Source organism: Candoia aspera, chromosome 4 (assembly GCF_035149785.1).
Source record: "Candoia aspera isolate rCanAsp1 chromosome 4, rCanAsp1.hap2, whole genome shotgun sequence".
NCBI lineage: Eukaryota > Metazoa > Chordata > Lepidosauria > Squamata > Boidae > Candoia > Candoia aspera.
The window spans coordinates 98109831-98137282 of NC_086156.1; the positions used below are offsets into that span (position 1 = coordinate 98109831).

Genomic DNA, 27452 nt, shown 5'->3' on the forward strand with positions numbered 1-27452 from the left:
GGCTGGATCTAGGGCCCTGCTAAATGCCCATAGTATGTTTTGGCCTAGCACTGGTACCATCTTCACTTTGCAAAGAAGATCAAGGTTAGCCTACAACTGGACAATACAGTATACAGACTATATGAAGTTCCTGTTTGCAGCCTGTGAACTCACTTTGAATGCATCTTTGAATTCTTGCAATGATTTCTTGGAGAAAACTCAAGTAATTTTAACACGCAATACTAAAGAATCTCACCTTACACCATCCCTTTTTTCACAGTAGAACTACAAGATCTAGCAGTCCCAGATACCAAAAGGTTGCCCACTACTGGCTTTAGTATATCCATGCTCCACTTTTTTCAAATCAGTGGGGACTCCCCTGAGGATATAACACTTTAATTTCTCATCCAAATTCTGGAGGCTGCTATTACGGTAGAACAGGTTGTAAGACAGAACAATATTACTATCTTTCCTTTGATTGAGAAGCCACTCAATATATGTTAATGTCAAAATAAATTTTATGCAGGACATCATTTCCCCCTTTCCCACCAAAGAGGGAGAGACAGCAGCAACTTTGAATGTCAAAAACAGAAAAGGTGATAATCTGTCAAAATACATTTGGCCAAATAAGGCTTATTCACATTGCACTTTTAAACAAAGCTTAGCTTAGCTTTTATATTTTTGTTTCATCTAAGCTTGGGACTACACATGGAGTAGAACAAGGTGATAATCTTAATTCCAAATCTGAAAACATAATTCCATTCATTCCCCAAAATTTGGGCAACAATTTTTTTTAAATGCTTCCTTAGATATAAAACTCCTTGGAAGCAGAAAAGTAGTGCAGAAGAAAGAGGGCTAGAAGATAACTTTTCTGTTTCAAGTTGTTAATGCTCTTGCAAATCTTTATTCATAGGAATATTAAAATGCCTCCCACCTGCACTTCAAAGATACATAGCTTACTACATGATCTCATACTCAATGTGTAAGTGATGCCTGACTCTTTTGCAAGGCAATACCTTTCTACAGTGTGAATTGTTTTTCTACTTTTGAAATACCACCCACATGGGCCTTAAACTCCTAGGCAGCAAAGGAGAAGTTAGGCTTCTGAACTCTCATTTCCAAATGCAACTTCAGCTTGGAGAATTTGATTTAGTAAAAGGCTTTTGCAGGGCTTGCTGCAGGCTCTACTCCAAAAAGGAGATCAATCCAAGAGGACAAGAATTTAAATTTGATTTAAAAGCTGTGTTAAACCTTAATATCATTACTGCCCATGTATATAACAGACTTCAACTTACATCACTTTAAATCTTACAGTTTGGTGGATGTGTGTGTGTGTGACATGTGGATCGGAAGCATCAGGTTATGTATCCTGATATAAACCTTTGCCTAGAACCTGACATAGTACAGCTCAGTGCAGAAATGGGTTTACACTTTAGCTTTTTGCGAGAATTAAATTATAAATGTACATCAAAACCTGACTGTCTTACAAAACAGGAGTACTAAGAAGTATGATTTCTTCCTGCAACGGAGTGTTAAATCCCAGAGAGGCAATCACATGGGGGATATTCTTAGAGGAAAGTTGTAATGATACACGTGGCATAGAGATTAATATTGTCCTCAAGGTTCTGGAGTTGACTTGACCAAAAGAGTATTCTTCCCTAAGTATACCTGTTGAAAGGCCCCATGGCTACTACCACACTGCCACAGCTGCAGGATGGTCTGCTGAAGAACGGTGCCTGTTTAGATCTAAAGCCTGGTTTTGTGGTCATCAAACAGAGAGGTATCCATTAGTAAACTTGAAAGTTGGTATGAAAGGGCTCAGCAGGTTTTCTGGCAGTTCAGCCGCCTGTTCTGCCAGCCAGTAGGATGTGGTGAGATAAGAGGAAGATGGCCTGGTTGGTTGGTTGGTTTTTTGTTGAGCATGGTGAAAACTATTTCTCAGTCCCGGCCCAGCCGGTAGATGTGATGCTGTGCTCCCCGTTCGCTGGCAGACACTTCAAACACAAAGGCCACACACAGTAGTAACTCCTGAGTTTCTTGATCCCGCAAAACCTGTTTGGAAATGAGAATAACAGTTTTTAATGGCAGAGATCCCTAGTAGGCTCATGAAATCTACCAGCTGGTAACACAGAGCAAACACATTTAACCTCCTTACCCACTTCCCAGGGAAATTGACACAGCATGAAAAAGTAATGCCAAGGCCTCTGCCTTCTCCTCAACCAGCTCTTTAGTACAGTAGGGAGTGGCCACTGAAACCCTTCTTGATTGTGGCTCTGCTCTTGGCATTTCCTTCCCATTATGTCACATGTCTTTCCTGATTGGCTGGTGCGCTGTAGCATTCCACTATTTTAAGGAGAGCTATTAACCAATTAAATCTAAGTGTATTATGCATAAGTACGAAAATACAATTCTAGAGGACATGCTTTGGGATCAATAGTTCCTGGGGCCACTTAACTATCTGCTATATACTTTCAGGTGGTTCCTGGCGCAGTCACCAACGTAAAAATAAAAACATATGTAAAATGGACACTTTAACATCTCAGAATGTTACCAAATCTCACAAGATTTGGGGTGGGAATATTTATCTTATATAGAGGTGATCTTGTGATTTTAATTTTTAAAAGAATTATTAATTTAAATTAGCAATCCTCTAGGCGTCCCTGGGAGCACCATGTTGCTGACTCTCGGCGTATGTGTCAGTTCTCAGAAACACTTTCAATGATGACGAAGACGGTCACATAAAGAAAAGGCTGGGAACTGATGTTTTCAATGATGCATGCATGAATCACAGCACAATCTTAACAAAAAAGGCATTACATTCTCAACCCAGGATGCCTCTCTGGCATTAAATGGAACTGATAATTTGCAGTTCTTATACATGTTTACATTAAAATATATTTTCATCTCAATTAACTCAGGGCCACTGTTAAAACAACAAAACATTTAATGACTATTCTCACTATGTGATTGATTACATGTCCCAGACATAGCCTTAATTGCAGCTTCTGGGATGCTGGGAAAAGAGGAATTAACGGGAAAAGCTTCTGGAACCGGTTCATCTTGCCTTGCACGCCCAAAGAAGGAACCGGCCCTGCTAACTTTCATTTTACGGAAAACGAAACCCATCTAGCTTAAATGGGCTCTTACAGAGGCCTTGGCAATTTTGCAAAAATTGTTACACTAAGCCCATCAAGAAGCTGAAGTAAAACTAAGGTTTTGGAAACATTTTCTGTCTTCCTATGGCTTCCCTGTGGAAGTGTAGCTTTGCCTTAAAATTCTTTCTCACCCTCCTGTAATTCTTTTCCCAAATACCTGCAGGATGGTGAAATTTTCAAGCACACTATCCATCATTGGTTTTTCTGGCAGTGTTCGTAGTTTGCGAATAAAATTAATGAGGTACTCGCAGAGCGGTGAGCGTTGCATATGGAAAACAAAGCGCCCATCTTCCCAGTGAGGAGGCTCGGCTGTCTGGGGAATCAAGTGGAAGAAACGGGACAGACAAGAGGAAGTAGGACAGATGAGAGAGAAGCCCTAGGCCTACACCCACCCATGCTTACTACCAGCAAACAATTACCTTTCCAAAACTGGGATATTTTATAAAATATTATTCATTGTTCATTATTCTAAACAAAAAACATTTAAATAAAGGCAAATTCCATTGGCAATAGGGACACTTAAAAACAAAACGCCAAATAACAGCTCCTTTGTTTGTCTCCCTAACATCCAGATCTTTCCATCACTGTCTTAAGTCACTGCAGCTTTACCTCCCCAAGCCTAACTGTATGAAGCCCTAACCTTTTGCTTCTATAGGCAAATGAAACTAAACATCTGATTTCCTGTTATCTTAACTCCGCTCTTTTCGGAAACACAAGGCTGTGGCCTGGCCTACAATGCAATGCAAGGAAGGATAGCTGTTTTAGGCTGCAGATGTTTTAGGCTGCAGATGGGAGAGGCAGCTTCTGGAGGGTCCCATGGGGAAAATAACACCCTCTAATCTTTGCAGATAAAAAACTAGCACATTAAGGAGAAAGATTCTAGCCCACCCAGCTCTCTGCTGTGTAGTTTTCTGCTGAAAAATAATCTGTAACATAAGGGACAATCCCAATCTTGTTATCTGCATTATATCCTTGGAGTCCAAGAATCCCTGCATGCACAGATAGTCTAAAAGTCTTAATGGCTATTGTTCTTTGAGCTCGTTTTTTTTTAGCAATGCCTTTGATCTGAAAGCCTTCCCTGCCCAAGCCCAAAATGAATCAGTTCCTGGGGTTTTGTTTGCTTATGGTGAGAAACAGATATTCTTATTATTCTTATATAGAGGTCATATTCAATACCAGGCCCTGCTTTAACTATGACACCCCTAGATGTGATGGAACTCAGTTCCTAAAGCCATCAGCAGAAAAGACTGTGGTCTTGCTGGCTGGGGGATTATGGGAGTTCAGTGCAAGTAAAAAGCACAAGGTTCAGAAAGACTGGTCTAGACCAAGAACCTAGCTGCACATTGCATTCACAGTGTGAAAAGTAGCCATAGTTTGGGTCTCTGTATTGAGAATCCTGAAGGTTCTCCTGGAGAAGGACAGAGGAAGCTGGAAGGAAGTATAAGGAGATCCATAGAGGAGTTCCTAGCTGCCTTTCTCCTTCTATTGACTATTTCCCTCACTCACACTTTATCTTCTTAGATCACGCATGATCAATTTTGTGGCTCCTCCAGATTATGTTCTACTTTGGAAGTCAGATTCCAAAAACATATAAAGTGCTACAGACTCTGCCTCTTTCTTCTGTCTTTAATTTTCCCTTGGAATAGGGAAGAGTGGGACAAGTTAGCCAATGAACAGAAAGAGAAAAGGGTCCAAATGCTCCCATATCTCTGTGTTTATGCTGCCTATCTCCTCCAATCTTTTCTGCTGGAGAACTGTCAGTGTTGCCACAGCAAGGCCAGGGCCAGACAATACTGAGATAACAGGGCACATAGTCTGACTTGGTACGAGGCAGCTTTTACATGGCTGCATGCAACAATCTTGAAATACCATATCTGGATTTCTTAACTGTAAATATATAACACTCTGCTTCCCCAACCCCACCCCAGCTCAGTCCAACAGGGCCACCCACATCGCTGCCCCTCAGTCTCAAAGCTCCCTCCCGCCACCACACCCACCTCCAGTTTTTCCACCACCTGTTTGCCAAACGAGCAGACTTTGGAGGTGCAACTCAGGGTCAGAGCCCGTGGGCCCTCGTATCGGCTGCTCACCCCATAGAAGGCCCCTCCTGTGCCTCCAGGTTCTTCTTCAAGGAGGGAAAAGCTTAGGTCAGCCTAGAGCAAAAGATGGGAAAACAGAATCAGAACTGTTTTTAATGCCTGATACAAGGGAAGGACAAAGATTATTGAGTGTTACTCTCTACAGTAGTGAGGTGACATCCCCAGTTATTAAGGCAATGTATCGGTTTATTCCAGAAGCTGGGAGTAAACAGCAGGGAAAAGGATAGCGCTCACCTTAATGGCCCTGTTTGTCATTTTCCTAGAATAGACAGAATTCTGGCCTAAGGACAGCATATACCCCAATAAGAGTCCAAATAAAGCATAAATAAAAGCATAAATAATCATCTTTGATTTGTACTTAGCACAAGGGATAAACCTCTTACAATGTATTCAGCTGTTGTTGATTTTTAAGAGAGTGATGTTATTTTGAACTTGAAGAGGTGAATTGGAGCACTGTATTGTGCAAGGGGGAGTATCTGGCTGGGCAGCACTGTAAAGTTTTAATGTATCCAACAGTTCCAACATTTGCTGTTGATATAAAGCTGTCTAAGGTGACTTTTAATTACCCAGGATCAGAATCCAAATATCTCATCAACAGTTTTATTGATAAAGCCACCCTGTTTCTAATTTACCAGCTGTGAGAAAGTAAAACTTGAGGATTGCCACGCTTCACAATTGAAAAGGGATTTGTACGATGGTCAAGCACCAACCAACAGTGAGCTGTTTAATTCATTAGCTCAGTTTTAAACTCAGCCTTCAAAATGACCTGACTGCTGCTGCTAACCAACAAGCAAATGTGTGCTGCAGGAAGCCATTCTGGGAGATGTGGGATGACATTAGGTTTTCAGATATAACCTAACTATCAGCTCTGAACCTCTGAAACATGGGTAGGCAACCAGCAAATGTTCGACACTACAGCCTCTGCAAGTCCTTACCACTAGCCATGCTAATTAGAGCAGATAGGATTCAAAGTCCCAAACATCTGGAATGCATCAGGTTGCCTGCCTGCCTCTGCTCCAAATCTATCTATTGACCCCAGCAATCTGGATCCTAATACCCACAAAGCACACTGTTTCATGTGAGCACTGATCATCAGTCTGTCTCACAGGGGAGCTTGCCTGCACTCCTGATTATTTGGGGGTTCAATGAGCCAAAGAGTTCTCACCCAGAATTTAACCAAGAAGAAAGCATGAGGAGGCCCTTGATCATACAGATCTCGCAGTCCACCCCCTCTCTCAGGAAATTTGTCATAGATTTGGCGTACGTCCACCATCTCCAGGGGTGGCTCAGACGTGGGTGTCGGGTCAATGTGAACAAAACGATGCTGCTGCTTACACTATGGAAAAGAGAACGGGAAGTCAGAGCTGTTGCTACGGGAAGATGAACACAGCCTGCGTTATCTCACAAACGGCTTTCTGGAGCTCTCAGAAACTTGCTGAGAGGGAGGAGGAGCATACCAGAAAGGCAGTCCCTCTCAATGCAAAGATGCACTGGAGCACAAGGATCCTGTCTACTGGTGATGGCAGAGCATCAGATTATGGCAGGGTTAGGACTATCCTGATGCAGGGCAGACCTTATATGCTGTTGCACCCAGTCACGCCGCAATTTCAAGATCTGCACACACTGGCATCTCCCTGACATACTGACATGAATAGGCACGGCCCTTCCAACCTGGCACCCTTCAGACATCCTGGATTGTACTTCCAGTGCAATTAAGTGGGCATGAGACAGGTGAAATTTTTTCAGGTAGTTTAACCTACCCAATAACTTTGCTAAATCAGCATAGTTTTCATATGGGCAGAAGGGGGCTGAGAGACAGATGTTAACTGAAAAGCTGCATCTGCACACTGGATTTGGATTTGTGTGAATCTAGCCATTCTTGTTTGAAATCCATGTTTCTACCTCAGTGCAGTGTTTCTCAACCTCAGCAGGTTGAAGGTGTGTGGACTTCAGCTCCCAGAATTCCCCAGCCAACATGCCAACACGTCTTCAAGTTGCCAAGATAGAGAATGCCAAGATAGAGAAACCCACTAATTATGATGTGTTTGATAAATCATGGTTAAGCAAAAGATGTTTAGCATGACGTGTAAATCCATTTGTCTACTATTATTTAGAACTAAGCTAACGTTTTCATTCCAGACTTCCTACCAACATTCAGACTATTAGGTGTTATACCGCATGATTTTCCAAGTTTGACTTCCAGGTGGTAATGGACTTGCTAGCATCTTAAAGTATTCTTCTAACCTTGCTGCATCTGGTTGCTTTACCTTTATTCTCAATCCACTTCAATTTATCATGGTAACCTATCTTTCCTCCAAGGACCCTATTTTGTTTATCCTGTCTTTCTTGGATGAAATAAACAATAGTATTCCATATTATTCTCGTAATAACTCTCGAGCATTACGTAGGGAGACTGTTACTGTCCCAAAGAGGTTACCTAGTTTCACCACAAAGCAGGACTTAGCATCATTTCTCTAGTTTTATTCCTATCACATTCAGTTTTATGATTCCTCAGACTTTTCAAACCAAGTTTGTTCTAGCAGATGGGAACAGCAAAGGAGCATTGAAGGGGTGCACGTGCACTGGTTTTACCGCATCTTGTTCACTCTGCCGCTCCACAAAAGCAGTAAACTCCACCAGTCGAAGTGTTTCAGTACCAATATGGCTTCCTGGCCAAGGGGTAGTGGTGGGGAGACAGGAGACTCTCCCTGGGGGGGTGTGATAACCTGACAAGCCGAGAGAAAAAGACTTGTGGCTAATGTAACACATCACCACGTTTAGTAGTACAGGTAATCCTCACTTAATGTTGGTAATTGGGACCAGGAAGTCTGTCACTAAGTGACACAGTTGTAAAGTGAAATGTCATGTGATCATGTCGACTTACGATGGCAGTCCCAGTTGCCATCGTTAGGCGAAACCTGTGTGGTCGCAGCATCCTGCAGTCACGTGGTCACCATTTGCAACCTCCTGCTGGCTTCCCTATTGACTTTGCTTGTTAGAAGCCAGCAGGGAAGGTTGCAAATGGTGATCACGTGACATTGTGATTGGAAGCTGGTTGCCAAGCGCCTGAATCGCGATCACATGACTGTGGGGAATGCTGTGACAGCTACAACTACGAGAATCCATCGTAAGTCCTCATTCAGTGCTGTCATAACTTTGAACGGTCACTGAACAAATGGTTGTTCAATGAGGACCATCTGTAAGGTAATAAATGGGTGACAGAAATAGGAATGATGGATACCTGGGGCAGCAGGTGATGCTGCAATTGGTGCGATGGGATATGGTGCCTGGAGGATGGGCTTGATGCTGAAGAAAGGAGGGATAAAGGGTAGAATTTACATGTAGCAATTCATCAGGAAATGCTCCAAAGATAGAGATAAACATGCTGGTTGCAGAAAGATCAATCCAAAACTTACTCTGGAGTAGTTTGGGCCTGGTTTACATCGCCTGCCCAGAAATGGAAAAAGTCTGTGGATTGCTGAAACCAGAAAGAACATTTAAAATATTCATGCCGTTTCTATACTATATACCTAAACCAAGCTTCTTTTGTAAATACGTAAATATTCTATAATTGACCAAAATAGTGCCCACAGTTAAATGTAACAGCAAGGTTTTTTTTTTAAGGAAATGCATGTAAGCTTTATAGATTGCAAACACCAAGTTAGAAGATGCATTCTCTTACACTAATAGAAGAGAATGCCTACTAAGATACAGGCATGAATCATCAAAAAACAAGGAACGTGTACTATTTGCTTCAAAAATATTCTGCTCAACTTGATGCTAATTTAATCAACTGGAGAGTCATATAACTAATCAACAGATAGGTCTTTCACCAGACAAACGCCCTGCTTAAGCATGTGCAATAGCAACCTGGTCTTCCCACAGACAGTGCTCTCAAAAAGGGCATGGAGCAAATTCTAGGAACCCAAACTACAATTTCTCAGATTCTTCAGGGGAAACCAGGTATTAAACTGCCACAAACTCCAATCTCAAATCTGCAGCAAAAGAGTTCCCAAAAGGAGAGCTCAGAGAAACCCCAGCTCCCAGCCTTTCCCCCACATACGCTTACGGTAGTGGTGCTGGGTGGGTAGTGGGGTTCCGACAGGCCTAGTTTCTCCTGGAGGACGGTGGCAGAAACAAGCTGAGCAGAAGACATGGTTGCCATACTCTGAAGAGCTTTGTCCTTTGCCACTTGATCCTGGGGGTGGGGTAGAGTGAGAGAAGAAAGAGAGACACATTCTGGTTTTCAGGAGATCATTTCTCTTGCTTTATAAATATCTTATGTTGCTATTTCCACATGGATTACTCTGTCAAGGAAACCTGCATGCACTGAAATTGCAGTGTGCTTCCTATAAGGATTGTCATTCTGAGCTATCCAGAAGTTTGCATCATTCATTCATTCCTACCAATAACTCTTCCATGCTCCCTGCTCCTGACACTCCTCTACCCACCACCAGCCTCATCCTTCTCTTTCATCTAACTGGGTGAAAGCTAAATAGATCCTTGCCTCTGATCAGACCCAGGAGACTACTATGCAGCGCTTGAAACCAGGCACTGTACCTTAGATTTGTTGTTGGTTACAGTGCCCTGTTGATTCCATGGGTTAAAGGCATTCAAGATGACAGCTGTTTTGAGTTCCCACCTGCTGGTCTGTAACCTTGGGTAAAATCTGGAGCATGGAGGGTTAAAAAATGGCACCACTTATGTACTCTCATTATCTAAGCTTTCTACTGTATTTCATTGTGTTGTGCTAATATGCCTATCAGTATCTGATTCCTCTTCCATTATGGAATGCAGGCCGCACATTGGGTTCACAGTTGGATTCCCATCTATGCACTGACTAAACTGAGACCTGCTTAGCTTCAGGTACCCTCAGATCATTCCCTGTTGGGTGGATTTAAAATCACTGGCCTCAATCCCATCGTTCTTTCTTTTAAAAAAAAACAGTCGAGAATTGTATCTGGCATCTCTCCAGACTAGGTACTTAAAAAAAAACCCCACATCACCTCAGAAAGTCAAAAGAGATCCCATCATCTCAAGCAATCTAGGATTCCAGATTTGCAATTAACTCTTTCTCCTAATTATCATGCCTGCCACAAAATTCCATTCCCTGCTACCTAAGAATTATAATTCAAATTCCTAACACTTCATCCTATCCTGGTCAAGTATGTACTTCATTTACAGGAATGCAGTTAGACTCATACACCTCAAAGCATCTTTCTCTACCTGCTGTGACCCTTTCAACCTGAGCTGGAACAGATGGGTAGAGAAGATTAACAAAATATGATATTTTGCCTGAATACCAAGTTTAGATACTTTATCAGATACAGTGCCGATAAAGTATTAAGAGTATATTGTGCACTCAATTCATTATGACTCATTCTCATCTTTCAGCAGGATAGGTATATGAGCTTAGCATGAATTAATCAGAGGTGGTAGAGAAGGACCTCACTTTGAGCTTAGCCTGAATCTCTCGTGTTTTTCGCCGTGCCAACACCTGGATGTGACTGGAGACCTGAGAAAGGATTCAGATAGAGACAAAATATGAAATAATTTGAAGGAGTAGGGGGCAGATTTCATTCCAGCTCTCTCAAACTTATTTCCTGTGGCTTACAGCCTCATGTCAAAACCTTCTGGCTTACCTGTTTCCTTGTCCGTGTTTTCCCAGTCCTCAGCTTGATGTAACGGGCAATCAGCTCGTTACGACCTACAAGACAGAGAAGAAATGGGGAAAGAAAAAATGAGAAAACAGTTGGGAAATCAGAAATATTACCTGCCCAATCTGAGCTCCATGTGTGACAGGGATACTTCTGCAGGTCATTCGGTCTGGCCATGCCATTGTTGCTAAACTCAGTGGCTACATTAGCAGAGGGAAAGCTTGGATTTCAGGTGTCCCAAATTCTGGATCATTTGGATTAATAGGTTCCCAGATATTTTATTCATTTATAAAAGATTTATATAGCTGCCTATGTTATGTACTATAATCTGGATGGCTCATAGAACAATAAAAACATAAAAACCACAACAAAAACTCCCAGCACCCCAAAGCAACACATTTCCACACGCCCACATTCAACTGTACTGGGCTCCAGCCTCACTCTACCCCAGTACCATGCTGACTGGGGAATTCTGGGAGTTGAAGTCCATGCATCTTGAAGCTGCCACAGTTGAGAAACACTGCTCTACCCCCAATACTTATGGGAAGAGCCAGTTCTTCAAGTCCTTCGGAAGGCTACGGGGTGGGGGTCTGCTGAATCTCAGGGGGAAGGGTGTTCCACAGGGCAGGGCTACCATGGAGAAGGCTGTGGTCCTGTGAGATGACAGCATATGGAAAGTGCCCACCCTGACAGACTTGGTGGAATAGGTAGATACCCTCTGGAAGAGGCAATCCCACGCATAACCTGGCCCTGCGCCATGCAGTGCTTAAAAGATGATACCCAGCACCTTGAATTGTACCTGGAAATAACTGGAAGCCAGTGCAGCTCACACGGTAGTGGTGTAATGTGGGTGAACCATGGCATGCCTAGAATTGCATGCGTGGCTGCATTTGGGATCAGTTGAGATTTCTGGATAGTCTTCAAGGGCAGCCCCAGGTAGAGTGCATTGCAATAGTCCAAATGGGAAGCGACCAGGGTGTGAGTGACTGTGACCAAGGCCTCCCAGTCCAGCAATGGGCACAATCAGTACACCAGATGAATCTGTACAAAGATCTCTCTGCCCACAGTTGCCGCTGGCTCCTTGAACCGGAGCCACAAGTCCAGGAGAACCCCCAAATGGTGCATCAGCTATGCCTGGGGGAGTGCTACCCTGGCCAGAGACTGAGATGACGCCTCACCAGAATCGGGGGGACCAAAAATGTAGAGCCATCTTGTTAGGGTTGAGTCAGAGTTGATTCCTCCCCATCTAGGCCCTGGCTAAGGGTGGAGATGTCTAATGGTGTAATCAGCATGGACGGTGAGGATAAACATGACCCAGGTAAACTGACCATTTTAAAGAAAGGGTGAGAGTTATATTACTGGATGATGTTGTTTATTCGTTTAGTCGCTTCCGACTCTTCGTGACTTCATGGACCAGCCCACGCCAGAGCTTCCTGTCGGTCGTCAACACCCCCAGCTCCCCCAGGAACGAGTCCGTCACCTCTAGAATATCATCCATCCATCTTGCCCTTGGTCGGCCCCTCTTCCTTTTGCCTTCCACTCTCCCTAGCATCAGCATCTTCTCCAGGGTGTCCTGTCTTCTCATTATGTGGCCAAAGTATTTCAGTTTTGCCTTTAATATCATTCCCTCAAGTGAGCAGTCTGGCTTTATTTCCTGGAGGATGGACTGGTTGGATCTTCTTGCAGTCCAAGGCACTCTCAGAATTTTCCTCCAACACCACAGTTCAAAAGCATCGATCTTCCTTCGCTCAGCCTTCCTTATGGTCCAGCTCTCGCAGCCATATGTTACTACGGGGAACACCATTGCTTTAACTATGCGGGCCTTTGTTGTCAGTGTGATGTCTCTGCTCTTAACTATTTTATCGAGATTTGTCATCGCTCTTCTTCCAAGGATTAAGCGTCTTCTGATTTCCTGACTGCAGTCAGCATCTGCAGTAATCTTTGCACCTAGGAATACAAAGTCTTTCACTGCTTCTACATTTTCTCCCTCTATTTGCTGGATGATAGATTATCAGAAAAGGGTTCAAGTTATCACAGAAGCATAGGGCTGGAAAGGATCTTGAAGGTCTTCTAGTCCACCCCCTACCCAGTGCAGGAATGCAAATTCAGGATAGGGAAGCAGAGGCCCACATGTCCACCTACCATGCATGATACCACATCCCGTGTGCCAGATGACCCCTCCCCCAGCAGTCTCATATAGATGTTAAATGGCAGGGGCAAGAGACCCAAGCCCTGAGGAATCCCACACTGCAGGGCCTAAAGCTTGCCCTCTGCCCCCCAAACGCCAACTGAAACAGGCCACAGAGGGAGGAAAGGAGCCATTGCAAGCCAGTTCCCCCTACTTCCAGCACCCAGAGCTAGTCCAGAGGCAACTGGAGGATAGTTTGAACGCTTTTCTGGGGATCCATCATCTAGTAATAGAAATCGCACCCTCTCTTTAAAATGGACAGTTTACCTGGGTGACTTTTATCCTCACACAGTGAAATGGCCGTCTTGCCCAAACGCAGGATCCTGAGGTAGTGGTCCCGTAAAAGGGAAGGCTGCCGCCTTTTCCATGCAACAGACCCTTGAACAGGTGCTTGTCATTACCCGGTTGTAAATCCTGTTGCTGTTTCAAGAGTAGCACCAGATATAGCTGCCATAGTCTCACCCTGCAATATACAACTGACCATGGGGCTCTCTGGTTTTTCATTCTGACCCTAAAATGCTACTGACGCTCTACGCTTTGTCTTTATGAGAGCCTCATGAAGATTCACCGTACACAATTCCATTGCATTCAGGACTATAGAGGCTGCATGTGTAAATGTTTCATTCTCAGTTTCCCTGAGAGAGAACAGATGCCGTTAACGTTCCACTATCAAAACACGATCGGCGGCTGACTTTGCACTTATCTTTTCATCTTTGGAGAGATTAGAAGCATGTTCCTTGTTTTTAAATTAGAACCCAGCTCCTCTTGTTTTTTATCATATTCTGAAGTACCCATGATCATCTCCATAGGGAATCATAGGGCTGGAAGGGATCTTGGAGGTTTTCTACTTCACCCCCTACCCACTGCAGGAATGCAAATTCAGGATAGGGAAGCAGAGGCCCACATGTCCACCTACCGTACATCTTTCCCTCGTCTGAAAGAATGATTTTGCGCCTCCCGCAGGGTGGGTAGATTGCCAGTGCCTCCTGGAAACTCTGCTCGATGTCAGGGCTCCATACCCCTTCGGCATCATTATCCAGACCCTTCTCCCCAGCATCCCCCATCTCTCTGGAGGGGCTGGCCTCCTTTGCCCAGCTGCCAGGCCCTATAATGTCAGGAGAAATATCTAGGGGCAGAGAAGCAGAAGAAATGTTGAGGTCTGAGTCAAGGCTTTGCTGAAAAAGGGAAAGTGGTTCATTGAAACCAATGTTTCCAATCTAATATTTTCTAAATACATTGGACTACAGTCCCTGTCACTCTCAGCCAATATGGTCAAAATGGAGGCATTGAATGTAGAAAAACTGAAAACCAGCTCTCCACCCATCCTCAACTTGGGTCTCCAAGTGTTACTGGACTATTGCTTTGATCACACATGTGGAGCTGGCTGGGGAGAATGGAATTGCAGTCCACCATCATTTAAGGGCCCAAAGCCAAGAACATCAGAGATAAATGAACTTGTGTGGCAGCTCTGGAAAGACAGAATATTTGCAAATCTGGTATAAGTGAAGAGAGAGAGTACCAGGTTACAGATGGGCTATGAACTGGACCTTTGTAATAGTTGGCATCATTTATTCTAGCTCAGACAGGCTTGAATTCTCTTTCAGTTCAGTTCTCTTGTTTTAGAAAGACAACAAGGAATTTGGATGCTGACAACCCATCATGATGTAAGCTTTGTTTTCACTTTTTTTGTTTAAATAGGAAGATGGTGTATACAGGTATAAAAAATGCTTCCTCATTTACAGGTAGCTCTCAACTTACAACTGTTGGTTTAGCAACCATTCAAAGTTACAACGGTGCTGAAAAAAGTGACTTATGATGGGTCCTTGCACTTATGACTGTTGCAGCATCCCTGCGGTCACGTGATCAAAATTCAGGTGCTTGGCAACTGGCATGTATTTATGATGGTTGCAGTATCCCTGGGTCACATGATCACCATTTGCAACCTTCCCAGCCAGCTTCCAACAAGCCAAGTCAATGGGGGAAGCTGGATTTGCTTAACAACCATGTGATTCACTTAACAACCATGGTGTTTCACTTATCGACCACAATGAAACAAACAAACAAAACAAAACAAAACACCATCTTTAGTAATAATTCAGTAATAATTCTGAAGGGAAGCAGTGTCAGAAGGAAGCAGGAAGAATTATGCTTACCAGTTAAACAAACAAGTACTAAAGAGGCAAGCCTCCAAAAAGGTGTTTTTAAAAAGTTAATTAGAAAAAGCCCTCCAATTTACAGATACTGCTTGGGGTGATCCATTGTGCCAGGCCATAATGCGGTCTGATTGGCTTTGCATAGATGTGAATTAAGACACTGGTTTGTGGACCATGGTGGATGGCTTAGAATAATATAAACCCAACCAATTGTGGTTTATTCAATAAACCATGATCAAATGAAACCCAGTTTACCACAAGGAGGGAAGCTGAAACTAGCCTTCAGTGGCTCTTTGATAATCCCTAATATTGGCAGTCAGAAAGTATCATGTTAGGAGATGGAGCAGATTTGACATGCAATTTTGTAAAAGGCAGATCAAGTTCCCCCCCTACTCCCCTTCCTGAATGGAAGTCCAGCATGTGCTAATTAAGCCTCCTCCAGAGAAACCAGATCACTCAGAGAAAGAACGAAAGAGCGAGCCCCCCTCTCTGTGCCCCCCTCCCCAACTTTTGCTGCTTTTTGTCAAGTTGAAACCCAGTTCTGTGCCTGGTTACTCTAGTTCAGATGACCTCTGGAGCACAGTTCAGCAACAAGACAAAGAAACCTTCCAGCGTGGATTACATCTTGCATTAAAGACAGGAAGGGGGTTGGCTCTTTCATCTCTGATCAGATTTTCCTCCCCTCCTTACATACTGCATTTGGGCCTCTATTTCCTTTGCTTCCTCAGCCACAAGGCTCCAACAGCTGCAGCCTTCCAGACGGAGAAGTTTTTTTACATCATCATCATTGTTATTATTATTATTTTACAAAGTACTAAGTCATTTCCCTGGTGTAAGGTTAATCACAGCCACCAGCTTCCTCAAAGCTGGGCCAAGAACATGGATTTGCGGAAGTTAAAACAACTGATTTGTTTTGATTTTGCTCTGGAGTTTTCCTCTGCTTTTGAGAATCAACTTCCAAGGTACGGTTAGGGAGGAGAGCTGTTATTTTGACAAACATCCCTTCAATAAAACTCCACTTCAAGTCTTTGCTTCCTGGGAGTGTTTCCCACTCGACTGGATTTCCTGTTTCTACCCTTGCAATCTTGAAACCACTTAATACATAAGTGATTTTCAGAAAGTGGCCTAGTTCTGGGGCAGTGAGCCATAGAAAAATCTAGATTAAAGGTAATTGTGTGTACTTCACAAAAAAAAGTGAGTTCAAAAAAAGGGTGCCTCGCAAACATTTAACTTACTAAAGAAAAAGAAAAACTGAAAGATGCAAAGATTTGCTTCTTTATGGATAAACATTTTCAAAGCAGCATTATCAAAATTAATGGGGAAAAAAATCAGTGCTGAATTGGACTTCACAAGTACCATTATTACACACACCTAAACTAGTAATTGCCAGAGAAAATCAGTGTACTGCTGTGACAGTACAAAGCTGAAGAGTTTTACTACAGAAATAAACCAGCCATTCTGAGATGACACCAGCAGCTACCCTAATTCTATATTCTTGCTATAGCATGTCTGTATGCAAATAAGAAACAAAGAACAGGAAAATGGAGGGGGGGATCAACTCCAGGTACCTGTAATGCAGAACTGCGGCAGTGGAAGCATTTTGATTTACTTTTCAGATTTTTTTTTTGTAGATTAAGAAATGGTTTGCAGTTGCACAGGAAGTTAAGAAAAGCAGGCTGCCTGTGCCCTCCACAGAGCAGTAATGGGCCCCAGCCTTATCCTGTAATTTGAGTAACATAAGCACCCATGTGAAAGGTCATGTTTGTTTTTGGAACAAGTCACATCAAGGTCTTGTGCAAATGGAAACTGCCGTATCCAAATCTTTCTCTCTCTCACACACACAGAGTTATCTAGGCCCTCCCTCCTTTGAAAGCAACCATTACAAACGCAGAAAGCACCACACACTCACATTAGCATCCTCTCATAATGAGATGTAACAATTCAATCACAACTCTACATTCATCTCTGCAAAGGAAGATGACTTTGAAGACTACCATAATGACATTACTGATGCTACCCATATTCTGAAATAAATCAACTTTGGGAAACTTTTTTCTTTTTTAAATCCTTGCCATCAACTCAAGGTGCATCACCAAAAAACAGTAACTTCTAAAGGCCATTCTAAAATCTTTCCCAACTCTGATGAAGGCATCTGTCAGAACAGCATGGGGGAAACCGAACCAACAAAGAAACAAAACTGGAAGATCAGGATCTACTGGTAGACCTCCGAGATGACCTGTTGTATATTGTCATTGTTTTTCAACCGCTGAGGTTTAACCTAACAGCAGCAGAAAGGCTAATGACCTGTATCTGCACATTTACAGGAGCCTCAGTATTCTTAGCTATAAAATGGGTTTTTGTTTATGGTGCCTAGCAAAGATTGCTGTTCCTTAGAATGGCAAGTAAAATGAACAGGCAGAGAACATGTACATTACTGTACCTCCTGAACCATGCACAAAAATCACTAGGAGTTAACTCTTTTACTTATTGATAAATCCCTGCGTTCTCTTAAAAAAACAAAGCTGATGCCCCCCCCCCCACCTCCCGTTGCTTTCTTCTGGCATCGAATACAATCCCTGGAAATTACACACAACAGAATGTCAAACTTGAACTTCCTACTCCCACAGAATGCAAGAAATTACGTTTGCTTTAGTCTGTATGAAACTAGATTGCAGGTACTTCACTGTTTACTGTACCTTATTATTTTTAAAATGAATGCTTGGTTTTATAATTTACTATTGGAAGAGTTCTCAACTTGTTAATATGGTTCTGAATCTTGACATGCACAGTTTAAAGTCATCCTCCATGATCCCATTCACATTTATCACTGTGTTTATTATGTGTACTCACAACTAATAAATATTATTCTTGTTAAACTTATTATTTTTATTGGTGCCAGCTATAATTGTGAAGCGGGGGACACACACCCCTTCCTGAATTGCAGCTCAGATTCCAGACAAAGAAAAACTCCCAGGTACACAATCCATTTATACAAATGACTGACCGCTTTCTCCAGCTTTACTTCCAGCTTTCTCTCTCTCTCTCTCTCTCTCTAGATATAAATATAGATATAGATATAGATAGATATAGATATTCAGGATACTGTATGTGAACAATCTTTTGGAAACACATATAATCATGGGACAAATGCTGGTTTTTAGAAACATCCAATAAATTGAGAAATAAAAACAGCAGTTCTACATCCATACATCCTTAAAATCCCAGGCCACCACCCCCTGGCATTTAAATTCAAGGGCTAGGGTCTCCCCTCCTCTGCAAATACAAAAAGTTAATTGCTTTCCCGCCGTCAGCAGAATCAGTATCTTTTCTAATAGGACTTATTCCCAGCAAGAAACTGATTAACCACTGATTAAAAAGAAATACGAAATGGAAGGGAAAAGAGTCTTACTTACTTTCAGAAGACACTCAAGAGGTTGGTTTTGTGTGTGCTAGTAGAGGAGAAAAGGGAAAAAGGAAAGGAGAAACTTTCTCTGAACTTTGCTTTATTTTAAAAAAAAAGTTGTGGAGGGCAAGGGAGAAAAAAAGAGTGAGGGAGAATAATGAAGCGCTCCACTAGCAGGGTTAATTTTGGCTCATCAAAGAAGTTCCTGCCCACTCATTAGGATTGGAAAAAAGAAGATCTAAGATGTGGTAGTGTACGCAAAGAAGCAACAGGCCTGCGTGGTATTTTGGAAAGGTGACAGTTTTCCTCTGGAATCCTTGGAATGAAGCAGAGGAATTAAATTAGCAGCAGTGAGTCAGTTTCACAGGGGGAGGAAGGGGCGGAGTTGGGGGCAGAAGGGGCGGAACCTGGAAGACTGAAATCACGCCCCCACAGGAGGAAAATGTTGGGCAGGAAAGGGATTGGAAGGAGGAATGTGTCGCACCTTTATTATGAGTCTTCAAAGTGCTGGGACAAAGTAATCAGTGTATAATCGGGATCTGCGCTGATAATTTCCAGCAAATATAGACAGTTTAGATGGCTTTTAAAAGGAATCTGACAAGCGAATGTTCATCAATGGGTGCCAGCCAATATTCAAACAGTATTACAGGTTCTGGTGGCTAATAGTCTTTACTGAATGCCAATAGCTGAAAACCAGAATGGGCTGTTGCCTATAGATTCTGTGTGGAGGCTTCCTGAGAGCATCTAGCTGGGCTATGGAATGAACCAGGTATTGAAATAAAAGTTGTCATATATGGGCCTAGTTATATAACACAATTCTTGTGTGGGTTTTTTTTGGTTTTGGTTCAGAGTGTATTATCACCCCAGCCACTGTGGGCTGTAAACATGAATTATAAAGCACAACTTCAAGGACCAGCCGTAAGTCTCCTTGCTCAGTGCCGTCGTAACTCTGAATAGTCACTGAACGAATGGTTGTTAACCGAGGACTCCCTGCATTGTGCAAATCAAGCAAATCATGATTTATTCAGTAAAACATGCTGTGCAAATCAGATCACAGAGTCAAGACAATTGGTCTACACTGTCTAGACCATGCTGGCTGGGGAATTCTGGGAGTTGAAATCATCCCATCTTAAAAGTTGCTGAGGTTGAAAAACACTGGTCTAGATTCACACACGTTTTAAGCCATGGTTTGTTTCAATATTGATTTTTTTAATCATAATTCACACATTGGACTAAGCCATAAACACGGCTTGCTGACCACAATGGCTGGGTTTACAAAACACTCTAAGCCAAAACCAAACAAATCACTTTATCCTTTAGCTTGATGAGTGAATTCAGCCTCTGACTGGCTGCTGCTCTCCAGAGTTTTAGATAATACTTATCTAAAGTTTCAGATAAAATTGATTTCTGGATCTTTAGTTCTAAAATATGTCCTCTGCCCCAAAGCTACAGCATTTCTACCCCCCACCCCCATACAGGATGATCTAATCAAACAAGAGTTATGTTTTATTGTTCCCAGGACTCTTCAGGATGAGTGTAAAGCAAGAAAAAGATAAGGGAGAAAGGAGAAAATATCTTAAAATGGGGGTGGGCGGGATGGTATGAATAAGAATGTGGGAACAGAGTACAATCTGTTCCTTCAGATAAAGCATTTGAGTCCAGCAGCATTTACTCACACATAAACGTGTGGGATTGCTGTACCCCCTTAGGGCGGTCTGCTCAAATATAGTACCGGTTGGGCCTCAGGGCCAAAGTCCAGGACACAGGGTTGGTGGGATGCCTTTTGCTTTATGAATCTGCTTTTAAGGATTTTCTTAGAGAAAGCTGTTCAGTTATCTTTGCATAAAAAGTACAGATAGCAAGATAGGACCATATCAACCACGGTACTTCGGGAACTTTTTTCATAGGCAGGGTCATTTTTCTTCCATCCTCGTGTGAAACCAGCCATTGTGGTTTGTGAATCATGGGTTACAGCTTATTATTATTTATTTAAATTTATTGGCCACCCAACTCCAGTGGACTCTGGGTGGTATACAATACTAGAAAAAACATAAAAACATTAAAAACATTAAATCAGACAGTTCAGACTAAAATGATCTAATAAACAACAAAATCAACAAAACAAAACAGGGGCCATTAAATGAATAATAAACGTCAGGCTTAGTGTGTTAGGTGAACTTAAGCTACCATATAACTATGTTTAAGTAAATCATGGTTGAGTATGACGTATGATCCCAGTCTTTGTATTCACAGAGCACAGTCTCTAACTGAAGGGCTTGAGGTTATTTCATAACGTCTTCTATTTGGAAGGTTGTCCACTCCAAGTTGCATTTAAAGATAAAAGTCTGTAGAACCGTAGAAAAGTTTGCTATTCTTCACAAACACCATCTGACTAGCAGACTGAACAGGCAAACAGGTAATTAATAGCTATGCATACAACACATAGAAACTGTATGCAAACTGCATCTCATTTGTCATTTTTAAAGCATAAATTGCCACCCTAGTCTTTTGATGTCAGTCTCAGAATGTGCTGCTTTAAATCTGTTTTCTTTTAATTAAATAGATGAATTTAAATTTTCATGATGCACAATATAAGAACCAAACTGGGAAGTGGGGAAATAGATTTGAACCTCCTCCTTGCGAGGTGCACAGTCTGAGTGTTGCTGTGATGGGGAAACAAGGAGGTGAAATCACAGGAGCTCTGCAACCAAGACAGGTTTTAGAATTTCATCCTGCAGAACAGAAGAATATAAAATTATAGGAAAAATAACGCGCTTTCATTCTTATTTGTTCACGGTTTTAAAATGCACTTAAAACATGCCAACAAAAAAGAAGAAGTGTATATGTTTATATAAACCTTTTATGGCTGTATATTAGTATGTTTTTAAAATTATGTTTTAATTACATTGTTTTCTTTTTTGTAATTCTCATTGAGGGCCATCTGTTGGCAAAAAGGTGGACTATAAATTCCAGAAATAAATAAATGATAGATTGCATTGCAATATACACAACTGAATATTTAGTATTGTTTGGCCAGTAGTAAAGGAAAGGAAATTCTGTACGTGTTCAGTGACACTAACCTCAAAGTTGTAGAAAGGTTGACACATATTAGATAACTGCCCCGATAAAGAAATTAGAATATTCTGTCCCACATCAGTGTAAGTATTTCCACTCCCTGGTTTGTGATTTACTGCATGAACTCAGGAAGGGAGTTTGGAATGATGTAATCTCTCTTTCCTAGTCATGAATACACACCCACTCACTCAATTCTTCCCAGGAAAAAAATTTTTCCTGACATTTTGAACATACTGTAGTGAATGATTCTCGCCAAGACCTACCGTTGCAGTGAAACTCTAGGCTGCCATCTAATGGTAACACAAGAGAACTGGATTTCTCTGTAGAACTATCATCCTGGCAGTGAGTTTATCATTGTTACTGTATATGAAGTGGCAGATTTAATTCTTGGATTTCAAAATTTCCGTCTGCAAGGTACCTTTCTTACTGCCTTTTTAAAAAGAGTTCCTGAAAATATCTGTCTCATTGATAATCTTTGCACAACAGACCAAACAAGGTAGCCAACCACATTTTACATGCCAGTCCAGGTAAATGGTTAGTGTATTATTTAGTGTATTATGTGATTGGGTCAACTGAATAAAACTATATTTCTCTTAAGCATGGTGTTGTTTTTGTATATTGTTTGGTGTTGACACAAGGACTTGGAGGGGTCATCTGATACTGTACTCCCCTAACCTGGAAAAGTTGGAACATTCAAACTGAGAATTCTTTTATCCTGCATCTGATTGTCTTGTTTTATCTGTGCACACTAGAAATGGTAACTTGTTAGGGCAGTAGGCCTTCTACAGGCAAACACTTAGTCTTCTCTATCTAACACTCTCCAGATATGCTAGATCAGTGTTTCTCAACCTCAGCAACGTTAAGATGTGTAGACTTCAACTACCAGAATTCCCAGCCAGCTGGTAATTGAAATCCACACATCTTAAAGTTGCTGAGGTTGAGAAACACTGCATCAGATTAAGGCTTTTATTTCCAGCCACATAGGCTGCCCAGTAATTATGGGCATTATACCAGATACATGAGGGCCAGTTTGATGTCGTGGTTAAGGTGTCAGGTTAGAAACTGGGAGACTGTGAGTTCTAGTCCCACCTTAGGCACAAAGCCAGCTGGGTGACCTTGGGCCAGATGCTCTCTGTCAGCCCTAGGAAGGAGGCAATGGCAAACCACTTCTGGGCCAAGAAAACTGCAGGGACTTGTCCAGCCAGTCTCTGAGAATTGAACATGTTTGAACACTGACAATTGGTCAGTGATGTCAGCAAGTTCTGGAATCAGAACTTTTTTTCAAATCAGCCTGTTGGCTGAAAGGAACTGACTAGAATTTTGTAGAGCGGGTGGAGAGCTAGCAGGCTGGTCACTGAATCCAGGGTGCGAGGAGGAGGAGCTTGAGCTGTTAAGAAGAGACTGGTGGATGGCAGACCACTTTGTGGGTGGGATTCTGGGAGGAGACAGAGGATTCTATTTAGGCTCAGTTTGACCAATCTGATAAATGGATTGTTGGGGGACTAGAGAAGGCGATGGAGGGATGTGTTTGGGGCATGTGTAAGCAAGCAGGGAGGTGGAGAATAGCCAGAAGGAGCAGTGTTTGTAGGACTTTCCTTCTCTGACTTTTCCTCCTGCTTCTGCCTCTTGTGCAGGTCCAGCTCAGGCAGCTACAGAACGGCGGACTAGGCAAAGATGCTGTTGCTGGTAGTTGTGTGCGGACTGTGGGGACTGACATCTATGAAGCAGGGAGGTACAGCTTCTGCTACTTTCCTACCCTCCAGCATGGAGAGGCTGTTCCGGGAGTTTAGCAACATCTTCGAGCAGAGTCGGGTAAGGAGTTACAGAGTACTGTCCAATTCCCTCTCTTAACAACTGGATGTTCTGCCGCTGTGCAATTATCAGATACTTTCCAAGATGCTTTTATGTTTTAAAGTAAAGTACTATCGCATCCTTTTTAGAAAAGGGAGAATCCTCACAATGAATGGACAATATGTTTGGCAGTGCTGAAGAGAATCTAATCTGTTTTAAATTCAAGATGATATGAAAATTGTATGCAAACTTCAGGAAATCTTTCTTTGTCTATTACACATTGCAGGTGCAAAATTTTGGGAAGTCAGTTCTTGGAAATATTTTTGAGATATAGGATTTGGCCATGCACATGTTAAGTTTCATTGGCTCTAACTATAACTTGTTTACTTTCTCTGTACTGCATGCAAGGATCATTCTCTGCCATTTGTAGGAAATGCTGGGGAAAGACCAATTCGATACTTCAGCTGACATCAGTAAGCTGCCCTCCAACTACCATCATGAGGAGAATCAGCAGCGGAGAGTGGGAAATTCCACTTTGTTCAGCCACCATGAAATCAGAAAAGTGAGTGATCTATTGAAAAAAGGAAAGGAGCGTATTGGTTATTTAAGCATTAGGAAGCTTGGATAGCTATATTCAGTCTGGCTCATTGACTGATATATGCTATATAGAGCCTTAGGTTATGTTCTGAGAGCTTTTTCCCAATGTCTTAAAAATTTAATTCTGCTGGATTTTGATTTAGAGTCAGCTGTTAGAATTTTTTATTTATTTAAAGTATTTACAACCTGCTGTTTTACTTAAAATGTGTTGATTTTTTCGATCAGGGTTGAGTTTTATTAGCTTTCATAGTCATTACCTCCATAGGGGTATATACTGTATATGATCAGATACAAATATTTATATAGCTAAATAAAATTTTGGCTCTAATACAGCTATGAGTCCATTATTCTCTTTCCTCCACAGCCTTCTCTGTTACCACCACTGCTAAGAACTGGTCTATACAGGAAGCAGAATAAAGTGGTAGGGCAAACTGCACCACCCGAGTGATAGAAGTGGGATACCGTTTTTGAAGGTTGCTCCTAATTTTAAAGAAAGCTGTCTGCAGATACAAAACAAGCACATCAGGGAGGATAACTCTAACTTGGCTCCCTGCCTGTTATGAATATTCAGCAATGTTCAGTAAAGCAAATCCTCAATTGCTGGCTGAAATGGTACAATCCATTCTATCCCTTTGGCACTTTATAACCTCATTCCGCTGCATGAACAGAGTAGATCCAATGTCAGTCAGCATTCTTTGGTAGTTGCTATAGCCCCAATGGCCTGGCTAGTACTTCCCTTAGAAATTTGAGGTTGCCATCATTCTTCGGCAATTAGCCCTGCAAGTCCCCATTTTCATTTCCACAATGTCCCAGGGCAACGTTGCATCAGGAGCATTATGGGAACTAAAAATACGGCTCTGAGACCATCCTATTGCCCAGTGTGATTGCCAAGTAGCCCCCTATCCAGCAGTGCTCTAACACATAAAAGGGGGAGCCAGCAATGGAACAGGGAGCTCCCCAGAAGACAATCTGTCACAGACCTCGCTCAAGCTTGGGGCCAGCCATGGTCCTGATTAGGGTGGAGGCCTGATTCAAATGCTCAGAAAAGTTGTGCTGCTTCTTTGCTGTGGATCTCTATACAGACTGGGAGATGTTTGAATGCACTTTTCTTTAATGGTCTCCAACCTATCTAGTTTGGCACCGTTAGATTCTAAGGGAGTCACACTGATGGAATGGATACTTTCCAGCGTATCTGAGGGAACTGCACAGAAATTCAGATCGAAAGATCCCACAGCCATGCAGTGCCTTGGCTATTAGGAAGAGTTTTTGAATGTGTATCCTTCCTCTTTGCCAATCCTACTCAACCCTATATTGTTCTTTATAGGTGACTGATAACCGTACAGGTGATATGATGTTTTCGGAGAAATCTGTGACCTCTATTGAGCAAACAGAGACCCATCCAGATGAGGAGGTCAGTATACAAAAGATGGGTGTACTTGCTTGCTTTTTACCAGCCAGATTTAGGCTGTGCATATGCACATCTTTGTGTGTGTGTGAAAGAGGAGAGTGTGTGGAAGAAACAGGTAGTGTTATATTAGGGGTAGGCAATATGTGGCTCTTGAGTTCCTTTTCTGTAGTCTTTGGAGCCCCTTCTGACCATAACTGCTGAAAATGAGTAACTTTCCTGTCATTCTAAGGTGAAAACCCCATGAAAACTGTGGGGTAAATGTTGAAAGTGGCATATCTCATTAAAAAAATCTTCTAAGCCTTCATCTAGCCCTGCCCATATGTGTTATGTGACTCTGCTTACTTTTTGGCCCTCAGCCCTCCTGCCCCAAAAGTATTGGATACTTTAGTGTTAGATTCTAAAATGGGTGGTGCAGACAGGTGTGCCAGTCATATGAATAGATTTGTTGTCTCTTCCAAATTACTATATTGAGATGCAACTTTGCAGGGAACAGTGTTTCTCATGATACCTACCTGCATATTTTAACAAATATGTAGGGAAATTAGTGTCATATTACATGTGAGCTAAACCTATTTTTGTATATTAAGGTTAAGGTAGTTCTTTGGTTTGATTTTATGTAACAGTAGCAATCAGGAGCATTCTTCTTCTTGTATACTTTGCCCACTGGCCATTACCCTCTAAAGCTGCTCTAAAGGACTGAGGCAGGCTAGTGGAAGAAAAGTGCCAGAACAATGAAGTGGGCATTGTGATGTCATGAGTCAAGTTTCACCATTTGATACTTGTGACATGTTGCATGGAAGGATGTCTGGGGCACAACTTACATTATGATGTATGTTTTATCACTTGTCCGCCTAGACCTTATGAGAGTTAAAGAGAGTTTTACTGTCATTTTTAATACACCAACAACCTCTTTTTAATGAAGTACAGTAGTGCCTCACCGAAACTGGACCAGAATCCCAACTGGTTAGATCTGAGATGGGATAAGGTATAGCAGACTTGATTGATTATTCCTGACTTGTTCTAGGACACTGTTAGACTTCCCTCACTGACTCTCCATGAGGACCAAGGAATTTGGATTCCAAACTCACCCCCACTCTTAATATACATTCTCTGATCAAGTCACACAAATCATCAGGGCTGGCCTTCTCTGGCATCTTCCAGAGGGGTAGGACTATAAGTTCTGTCAATGTAGATGGTGTAAGATTTCAGAAGACTACACTAATACTCCTGTCCCCCATTTCCATTGCTTTTTACCTGCATCTTTCTAGGAGAATAAGCCAATGTCTAATCAGGAAGAAAACAGTGCTGAGCCAGACAGACCAACTGCTGGGCTTAGATTCTTCAAACTGGGTCTCCCCCAGCTGCGACCGAGGTTGACTTTTCTTATTTTTCGCTTGCCCCAGCATCTTAAGACCCAGCAGATGCCCGAAGCCAAACTGGTAAAGGAAGAGCCAGTCAGTGATAGGAGGCACAGATTGCTGGCCATTCGGAATGGGCTTTTAACAGCCCCTCATCCTATTAAGAAGACCCTACTTGTGACCCCAAACCACAAGGTCACTCCACGAAAGCGTCATTTCTTCTTCTTCTGGAGGAAGATGTAAGGCATTACAAAAACCTAACACCTGGGCCAGTGGAAAATGTTCTAGTTTCCCAGGTATTTCTATTGTCACATCAAAAGTTTAGGGTGAGGTTAGTCCTACAAAAGGGGGAAATGTTTCTTTCAAAAATTTGAAATAAAAGTTATCCCTTTGGGAAAAAACCCTCGAAGATGACATAATGTATTTTATTTATTTATTTATTTATCCCAGTTTTGAGGGTGCCTGACTCCTCAACCGCTTTGGGCAGCTTACAAATGAAAGAAACAAATATAAATATAAATATAAATAAAAGAGAATGCAGCCAAACTTAAGAACAAACACCCAATCTTAAACCAGACAAAACTAAGCT

General features: G+C 42.1%; 2 protein-coding genes across 5 annotated transcripts; one reads left to right on the forward strand and one right to left on the reverse strand.

The window, feature by feature from the left end:
* Positions 1–479: 479 nt before the first annotated feature.
* On the reverse strand, positions 480–18993 carry TEAD2 (TEA domain transcription factor 2). Of its 4 annotated transcripts, none has more exons than XM_063301135.1 (12): positions 18645–18993; positions 13995–14204; positions 10876–10940; positions 10686–10748; positions 9303–9431; positions 8650–8711; positions 8475–8539; positions 7826–7959; positions 6399–6569; positions 5225–5287; positions 3292–3447; positions 480–2031 (listed from the first exon to the last, which is right to left on the reverse strand). In XM_063301135.1, exons 2-12 carry the CDS (start codon positions 14140–14142, stop codon positions 1918–1920), a joined length of 1170 nt encoding a protein of 389 aa, XP_063157205.1. In that variant the 5' UTR covers positions 14143–14204; positions 18645–18993; the 3' UTR covers positions 480–1917. The 4 variants fall into 4 exon arrangements, with proteins under 4 accessions (XP_063157205.1, XP_063157204.1, XP_063157206.1 ...); XM_063301134.1 differs by having other exon boundaries at positions 5132–5287; XM_063301136.1 differs by lacking the exon at positions 9303–9431 and having other exon boundaries at positions 5132–5287.
* A 4371-nt stretch (positions 18994–23364) lies between these two features.
* Positions 23365–27207, forward strand: DKKL1 (dickkopf like acrosomal protein 1). Its single transcript, XM_063303034.1, has 4 exons — positions 23365–23521; positions 23931–24062; positions 25422–25508; positions 26774–27207. Exons 1-4 carry the CDS (start codon positions 23384–23386, stop codon positions 27104–27106), a joined length of 690 nt encoding a protein of 229 aa, XP_063159104.1. The 5' UTR covers positions 23365–23383; the 3' UTR covers positions 27107–27207.
* Positions 27208–27452: the final 245 nt, after the last annotated feature.

Bases quoted from the DNA above. Each gene is read 5' to 3' on its own strand.
- TEAD2 (XM_063301134.1), bottom strand. From the start codon at position 14,142: ATGGGGGATGCTGGGGAGAAGGGTCTGGATAATGATGCCGAAGGGGTA. The intron at 10,941-13,994 runs GTAGGTGGACAT...TCTGTCTTGTAG, and splicing joins AGACGAGGGAAAGATGTACG to GTCGTAACGAGCTGATTGCC. The intron at 3,448-5,131 runs GTGGGTGTGGTG...TTGATTCCCCAG, and splicing joins AGGTGGTGGAAAAACTGGAG to ACAGCCGAGCCTCCTCACTG.
- DKKL1 (XM_063303034.1), top strand. From the start codon at position 23,384: ATGCTGTTGCTGGTAGTTGTGTGCGGACTGTGGGGACTGACATCTATG. The intron at 23,522-23,930 runs GTAAGGAGTTAC...TGCCATTTGTAG, and splicing joins ACATCTTCGAGCAGAGTCGG to GAAATGCTGGGGAAAGACCA. The intron at 25,509-26,773 runs GTCAGTATACAA...GCATCTTTCTAG, and splicing joins AGACCCATCCAGATGAGGAG to GAGAATAAGCCAATGTCTAA.